Source organism: Parus major, chromosome 2 (genome assembly GCF_001522545.3).
Source record: "Parus major isolate Abel chromosome 2, Parus_major1.1, whole genome shotgun sequence".
Taxonomy (NCBI): domain Eukaryota; kingdom Metazoa; phylum Chordata; class Aves; order Passeriformes; family Paridae; genus Parus; species Parus major.
Genome location: NC_031769.1, coordinates 39,466,183 through 39,474,964, shown reverse-complemented (window position 1 = coordinate 39,474,964; position 8,782 = coordinate 39,466,183). Strand labels below are relative to the sequence as shown.

The window sequence follows — 8,782 nt, the reverse complement described above, 5'->3', positions numbered from 1 at the left end:
CAGTATCAAATACAACTCATTACTCAGAAAATTACTTTTTTTCTTCTTTAATCAGGGCATTAGAGTTACCAAGTTTAAGTACAGCTTTTCCTCGCTTTTAAAGAATTTAGTTTTATTTCAGAATGCTTGGAGGATACTCCAAGGCAGTGTCTAAAACTTTATATTAGTAATCTCTAGGGAAGATATTTAAGCATTTTACAATTAAGCAGCTTCAACTATCAGTCCACGAAAGCTCATTTGTGTGGTCCTTTTAAATTAGGGACATGCTTAGTTCCTGCAAGCAGTGATCTGTATCTTCCATGCCTGGTTGTTTACTCACCTCTATCTGGAATAATTTTGCAAGTGTGGTCACTCATTCATTCCAAAGCATGGCAGCTTATTCTCTGTTCTCAGGGAAGGTCTGGACGAGATTACTTTCTCCTCTAGAGTTGAAATGGTCAGTCTGGGCCACGCACAAATGCAAGGCATCCATCCCTTCTGACAGTGTAGGCTTAAAAGTGAGTCACAATGTAGACTTAAAAATGAGTTACAGTGCAGGCACAGGTACTACCAGGCTCTCATCTGACAACATTTTAATGAAGAGGGTAATTCACATTGGTTTGAGTAGTTCTTCTGCATTTGCCACCATTCTCTTCTAGTAAGTGCATCTCCATACACAATCAGCTTCAGATGGTGACTAACAGACCAACTTCAGTGGACACCCCATCTGTGATCAGCTGATACAACTTAACTCACCCTTGAGTTTTTATGTAGCCTGGCTCATGTAGCTAGATACAGGCTTTAAATTCCAAATGGACATTCTGGAATTGTAAACTCCAAATTGTACACTGGTAACAAAATCTCAAGTCCAGATAAAGGAACACACCTTTGTAATCTCTCTTGCAAACTGTGGTAGCATGCTCTAGATCTTTAATTATGAAAAGGTTTTAAATTGACTCTTAATTTCAGACATTATTTTATTCTCCATTCATCTCATTTTGCATGTTTCAGTTAAATGCCACACAGAGTGGTACAGACAATTTAAGTCTGTTTAAATCAAGTGAAATCCAAATTGCATATAAAAAAAGTTCATTTTAAGTTTTAATCACACATTTTGAGTAAACTTCTGTCTTTTTTTCTTAATTCCAGTTGCTCTGTATTCTTCTCTTTGCTTCAAATATTCTGCTTTGCATTCTTCATAGAATGATGGATCAGAATAGCTACAAGACAGAGAAATACATATTGTTTTTCATCTTGGAATATTGAACAGATATTGCATGAGTACCACTCATAACTGATCTTCCTTTCACACTCATCTGCCTTTAACAGTAAAATACCTTTAACACTTAGGTACTTTATAAAAAGAGGTATCTGTCATGATACTGTTCTCTTTTGAAGCACAGTCCTTTTCAAGCCTCTGAAGTGAAGCCACCGAGAGGAAATGCAGAAAAAGGGAAACACATTTGGTATTTAAGTTCAGCTGCAGAATTCATTTGTGGTTACCCTCATGAGCATGGGAAGCTGCTGAAGTTGACTTATTTTTTTAATTCACCCAAGTAACTACTGGGAATAAGTTCAACTGTATGTCTTTAACAGTAGATATAGAGGTCGTTGATCATTACATTAAATTCCTTTCTCTCATAATTTTTTTTAAGTATAACTATTCAACACTATAAACCTTTTTTTGTAAGAAGCATTTTATTTAATTATATCTTTTTTAAAAGCTGAAGGAACAGACAAATAAAACTGAGTAACTCCAGCAAGTTCTAACTGTAGTTAGGCCTAAATTCTTGCCTAGCTGCATATATTTTTTTATCAGTTCCTAAATACTTGAGAGTAACTCTCACTAATTCAAAGGCATTTATTTTTAATCTAAATCACTGGTTTAGAGAGGAGGACACACCAAAAACCAAACCAACCTCCTTTTTCCTCCCAGTCAAACTCAAAAATTTCACAGCCTGCACCCTGGGAAATTCAAGAACCTAACACTTCAGCCTAATGGCACTGGGGGTAAATTAGGACTTCCAAAAAAGATGTTTCAATCCACCATGGCATTGAGTTGACCTCTCATATATAACAATTTCCCATTGCTCCTGCTACTGCTGTTCGCAACAGCAGGACACTTTCAAGACAGACTAAATCTTAAAAAACAGAAGCAAAATGAAAACCAACTTATCCTGTCTCTAACAGATTATGAAGCAGCTTCACTGTGTGCTCCTATCCCCACATCTGTGATGTACCAGAACAGATAAAGGGCTGTAGGTCCTCTAGACTGAAATTTGTCCTCAGGTGAATCGAGAGTCTCTGTAGCCATATATTCATATGGGAAATACAATCTTGTCAGTTAGGGCCCTGACCAGCGTGGTTTTAATAAAGCAAAGATACCATTTTCAGAAAACACATCCAAGTCTCTAACCCTGCACAGCCCTTTTCAGAATAGTTAACATTTCTAGATTAGTACAGGCATGCGCAAAAACCCAGCAAAAACTCATGAGGGACTTACTAGCCAACCAGACAGTCCTTCAGTGCTGTGTTCTCCTGCCGACACTTGACCACCATCAGAACACCAGTTTCTTGACAGCATTTAGTAAATGCTGGGGGGAAAAAAACCAAGACAAATTAAATTGAAGTTAGAAAAATGACAATAGGTGAGAAAGCCCTATGTATAGGAGGTAGCAGACCAGATCTGATTTATTATTTATATAATCACAGTTGGCCTACATTCTCATACTGTTTGCAAGGTCTTTGTCACTTGTTTAGCAACAACACTTTAACTGGGATTCTCCCCTCATCATGTAGCACGTTCACACACACACTGCTGTTGCTAATACCATTTCTGAAGTTATTCTTGCAGCAAATCCATGATCCTCATGGTTGCTTTTCATATGCTCTACTCAGGACTATCACCTACATCTCTGGCATTTAAGAACAATGAAGTTGCTCAATGAAGTGAAAGTACCCGGTCTGTTTTAAGGATCTTAAGACTTAAAAACAAGTCAGTGAGATACTAAAACAGAACAGCAAAGTCATGGCTAAGGACATGGGATTTATCTGTGAGTAACTAAAATTATGTCTCATTGTTACCAGAACCCCTTATGGATGTTTCACTGAATAATAACCCTAGATAAGAATTGGTTGTTATTTCTATCAGGAGATAGCAAATTGTTCTGTTTGAAGAGGTAATCAGCTACATTTAGCAAATGGAAAAGAGAGAGAAAGCCATGTGTCAAGATCAACCAGGAGCCAGATCAAGAACAATGTTCCCCCCTACCACATCCCCTTCATTTCTCCTCCTCTAAGGTCTTCCTGGTAATGATTTTGTATCCAGCAAATTTAAGGCTTACAGAAATTGTTAATTTTCTTGCATATACTTAGCAAAATACAATATACAGCTAATCTAGTAACATCAAAACTTAATGGTACTACATCATACAACAGGTAAATCACATTACCTATGCTCAGTGTGTATGTACATCAAGACTTAAATAAACAAGAAAGCAGAGATTTGTGCCTATAAAGGCACAACTTCTGTCCTGTCCTTTGCTCATAGCAGATGCCTACTGAAATGGATATTAAGTAGTTGATCTCCATGGAACAAAATCCACCTTCTAGGATCCTGGACACTACTGGCAAGACTTTGAGAAAGTGAACCAACAGCTGCAAGCAATCCCTAGGTGAGATTAATCTGCTTGTCCACAGCTCTTATTAATTAGGCTTTCACTAAAATAATTTACAAGACAAGGTAGTATTTGTTAAAAGTGTTGATGACAGATTTCAGTGTCCTTATACTGCCAAACTTTGCAAAGAACTGACTTCTTACCTACTTCAAACACATAATTTATTGATGAACACTTAAAAACCTTCTCCAACACAGCACCCAGTGTTACACACTGGCAACTCCACATGAAAACCAATGAAAGTGTGCAGAAAATGGGTTTAAATTAACCATTTAATTACCATCTGGGAAGACACTGTAACCTGTGCTCAAAGGTATCTATCAACAACCACGCCCAGTTTCAAAGATCTATGTGTTTTGAAGTCATCCAAATGCACAAGCACAGCTTTGAGGAAACAGCTGGACAGCTCAGGTTTACTAAGCCGTTTAAGCTCAGAACAAGGCAAACGTGTTATTAAGCTATCAGAATATTTCTTTGTTCTTAAAGGCGAATCTGACATTTCTTCTGTTCTTTCCTGGACTGTTTATACTGATTGTTCCCACATCAGCATCTCAGAAAAATCATACCTATTAGTACATTTCTAAAAATGACCTTTGTATTTTTCTGGGAAAAACATCCAAAGCTTTTGAAAGCTTATGGTCTGTCTAGTGGCCAGTTTGATTTATAGTCTCTACAGGCACTTCTTTAAATGCTGTGCTGAGGTTTTGGGTTGAGGTTGTTGTTTGTTGGTTTTTTTTTTGTAGTAGTAATCATTTTTTCTGGAAGCTGTGAAGTAAAAAACCACTGAAGACAACAGGAGGTCCCTCTCACTTGTTAGCTCACCAGTCTTGATTGGTTAAAGGCGTGATGTCCCAGTGAACAAAAAAAGCCTGAACTGCAATTGCCAGCATTCCCTGGCTTCAGAAGGCCCACCTGTGGTACATGGCCAGGCACAGTTGCAAAGTGATAAAACTGCTTCCAGCTGTTTAGCTTTAACATTACTGATGCTTAACAACACAGAGGAAGAAAGGTTAAAGCATATTATGCATCCTTATATGAGCACACAAAACTTGATTATCCATCTCTTCTCTTTGGCAGTCCTGTAAGGAGTGCAAGACAGGTTTAGTTACAGACACTTACCAGAAACCTTCCAGAGTCTGGAAAATGTATTTTTATATTTAATTGTGCTTTGTCTTGCTCACAGAGGGGCAAGTACCAATCTCTTCACTCTTCTAACCAGTGTCAGGACTCAAGGAAATGGCATGAAGCTGCTAGCCAGGGCTGGTTTAGGTTGGCTATCAGGAAAAGATATCCATTCAGCGGGTGGCTGTGCACTGGAACAGGCTCCTCAGGGAAGTGGTCACAGCACCAAACCTGCCTGAGTTCAGGAAGCATTTCAACAGTGGTCTCAGGCACATGGTGTGACTGGGGTGTTCTGTGTAGGAGCTGGGCTTGATGATCCTGATGGGTCCCTTCCAACTCAGCTCAGTCTGTGATTCTATGACTCTTCCATGAAATTAAATGTGTCAGTGTTGAGCAGCACAAACAGTGCTACAACTACTGGTCTGGAGAATAATGTCAGAAATAGTGCTTAATAGTTCCAGATATCTCAAACCAAGAATTAATCTCCATGTCCAACAAGCCTTACTCATTCCTCACTCAGGCAATATATGCACTGTTGACCAAAGTTTCAGGATGTACAGGAAGAGACCACAAAAGAAGCACATACATAGGATCTGATTACAAACCTATTGTAATTTAACACTTTAGCAGCTATGAGGGGTAATCAGAACACTAAAGAATCCAAACAAACCTTCTTCCAATACACTGCAGATTATAGAAAGAACAGAATTGATCTTTTCATAATCTTGTGTATGATACTATCTTTACAACTTCAGGAAATGGCTTTCCATGACTTTAGAAGTTCATGAGCTGGTATGTTTTTTCTTCCTGCAAGCAGCAAACTACCAAAACAAAGCCTCAAGCAGGTACAAAACAAGAGGTAAATTTGGGCCAGTCTGAAAATTCTTTGCAAACTGTAACACAAAAGAAAGTCATGTTTCAAACAATAAAAGTTATGCCAAATATTTCTGAAAAAGCCAAATAAACAGAGGAACAGAGCACAACACAAGTGAAAATGCCTTGCTAGAAAGGGGAAAAAGGCTTGCCCTCAACCAAATCAACCCTTTGCCAAGGCTTTTCTAGGACAGCTATATGTGTCCATCACTGAATGCTTTGTGCACAGACAAGGACAGATCCACTACTGCGTCAGCGAGCTGCAGGTTACCAGTTACCACGGAAACTGGCTACAGATCCCCCTTTCACCTGCAGCAGTCATGGTTCATGACATCATATCTGACATAGGTTACCCCACAGGCTCTGTCTGAGGGGGTGCACACGGAGCAAAGATCTCTTCTCGAGACTACAGCTTGGAGAGACTTCACTGGACAGCTCATCACTGATTTGAGGATGGACTTCTTCTTTATCTCTCATGAAGAAAGCTTTGCATTTCTATTGTAAGGCAAATCCAAAATGAGTTTTGGCCCCAGTTTGGAAAATTTTAAGTCTCATTACATTTTGGCCATTACAGACACAGTTTAGATTTTAACTTGCTAAAGCAAGCCTGCAATTTAGTACCTTTTCTAAATCAACCAGGTATGTGAGGCCAAAATGTATCTTTGCCTAGACAGGTCTGCTGTCAACTGAACAAAAGCTGAACAGCCATGTCTGAATACAGAGCAATTCAGTTTTGCCAGTTCTCACCTGCTCACTACGGCATGTTGGCATGTGCAGGGGAACTGCCTGTGATGGGAAGTCCACATTTTTAGGGACAGACAGGAGGGCTTTTTGGCTAAGGCCAGAGATGAATGAGTCCTTCCAAGGACTGACTCATCAGCAGGGAGCATCTCCGGCCCTGAGCAGCTCAGGGAAGTTGAGTTTGGTCCCTGGCATCTCCAGATCTGCCCTGGATCCAAAAGCCTGATTTCACTGGGTCTTCCTATCCCAACTTACCCACCTGAGAAAGCATAACACAACTAGAAGAAATTAGAACCTGACGTATGTAAAGTCATAGAATAGAAAAAAGAGAGTCTTTTGAAGTGTTCTAATTTATCTACAAAGCTGTACAGATATGCATTTCTATAATAAAAATCCTATTTATAAAGTCTTTCTGTAATTCCCTTCAGATACAGAATTATACAAAGTATGTTGGAGGTATAAAGAAGTTGAGTGCCCAACTTAGTATATTTGATGGTTGATGAAAAACTTCTTTAAGTTACAGAGCACTCTTTTTATTAAGGTTTCTTTGATAATTAGCTACAAAGTTGGCACAGTAAAGAACACTTTGTTTACAAAGATCTTTACAGTCTACATTAATCTTTGCTGAACAAAACAGTATCTAAGAAGAATGTTTTTCTTTAGTATTTCTAATTGCTTTTCCCCCAACTCTGTTTTATGACTTTACAGCAAGATAATATGAGAAGCAGATGGAAACTGAAGTGAAACTGGCTAACAGTTCACTTATCACAGAATAAAGACTGGACAAATTATTTCCCTGTCTATTCAAGCAGTCAGAGAGGCATATGCAATACACACTAAAGTATTAATTTTAAAGGATCAGATGCATTGTGAGAAAGCTAAAACAAAGTTGGTGGGGGTCCACCACCAGATGTCCTATAAGTCCCAGGACTTGTATGTCCTTGTATGTCCTGGGACATACAAGTCCTAATTTAAAAAAAAAAAGATAAAAAGCCAGTGTCCTGCCCATTTTAACTTTAGAATATATTCATAGGTTCAAGAAATATTCTCTCTGTATGACAAAAACAAAAAAACTTGTAGGATTTTGAGTCAAAGGGACAAACCAAGATCTGGCATAAGACACAGGCACAGCTCTGCTGAATAAAGATGATGATTTTCTTCCACACCATTAAACCAGATGAGGTTAAATTTAACAGTTAATCTCAGTGTCTGCAGGACTACAAACAGTGGACAACAAAAACAAGGCATCGTATTTATGATTCATGTGCTCTTTATGTACCCTACAATACCATCCCATACCCAAACAGAATTAGGCTGGTCTCTTCACTGTGCAGCATTCAAAATGAAATGGTGGAACAGGTGTGTTGGACTGCTGAAGTTTCAGTTTTGTGTATGTAATGGAAAGACTTAATGAAATGTTATGTTATGTCCTCCCCCAAACTCATGAACAAACCGAAAGTTGTGGGGGTTTTTTTCCAATTTAATAAAGAGAAACAACCACCATCAGATTATATTTGTAGCAGATTTCTAAAGGATTTTTTTCTCTTTAATTTAAATATTTTTAAATATTAGATAGTTAATTATTTCTTCCTGCAAAGATCAAAGTCTTCCTATGTGCAAAGAGAAGAATAAAAAGAAGGACTTATCTCCAGACAAGTAGCTGCATGGAAACTGTGTTGATATAACACCAAGGAATCATCCTGGTTATTTTCAATGTATGAACTGTTTGTAGTGTGAAGGCTATTTCTGAAAGTTCATTTTTTTGCAGATTCAGATTACAAAAATACTTGGCACTTTCATATTGCCTCATATTGTGAAGTGTTGTACATTTCATATAATATTGGAACTGTAATTTTATCAATTATAAGCATGCATCTATTTTGCAGATGTCCTTGTACACAAAATAAATGAAATATTCCCCATTATCACGATAAATTGATCCTCTCAGGTCTGTCTCTCGTTTATTTAAAGACTTTACAATTTTACTACTTAAGAGAAAGTCCTACAGAGGTGTTATCTCACCATTTATATTTTCTCAACACTTATGATACTGCTATCACACTCTTAAAATAAAAAAAAAACAGCTTGCATCATGATCCAGACCAGACTTATTCTGGGGTAGATTTTTCCCTCTACACAAAATTCAAATAAATAAATAAATAAATAAATAATAAAAATTATAGTTTTGTCTGATGTTTGGGTCATTCCTTGGGCTATACCACTAAGTAGAGAAAAGATGCCCAAATAACCATGGGGATTTGAGGGTGACAGTAGAAGGAGGAGGAAACAGTTCCCTTTAAAATGTAAACAAGGGAAAAAATTTAAAACTTATATTTGTAAAATGTGTACAAAAACATTAAATGATCCAAAACATTACCAGCAACATTTTT

The 8,782-nt window shown here is 37.8% G+C and overlaps 1 protein-coding gene and 1 long non-coding RNA gene across 4 annotated transcripts in view; one reads left to right on the top strand and one right to left on the bottom strand.

Annotated features, from left to right (window-relative positions):
• Window positions 1-544: 544 nt before the first annotated feature.
• Window positions 545-8,782, bottom strand: part of CMC1 (C-X9-C motif containing 1) — a 41,967-nt gene continuing 33,729 nt past the window's right edge. For 2 of the 3 annotated variants that reach the window (XM_015617221.3, XM_019005568.2), the window contains exons 3-4: window positions 2,483-2,573; window positions 545-1,199 (exon numbers count right to left, since the gene is read on the bottom strand). In XM_015617221.3, coding sequence (XP_015472707.1) covers window positions 1,085-1,199; window positions 2,483-2,573 — 206 coding nt within the window. In that variant the 3' untranslated portion in view covers window positions 545-1,084. The remainder of the gene's footprint in view (window positions 1,200-2,482; window positions 2,574-8,782) is intronic. The other variant, XR_002001301.2, reaches the window with a different exon arrangement.
• LOC117243877 lies at window positions 2,573-8,331 on the top strand. Its single transcript, XR_004495827.1, has 2 exons — window positions 2,573-3,653; window positions 7,101-8,331. It is a non-coding gene; the product is annotated as an uncharacterized LOC117243877 (long non-coding RNA).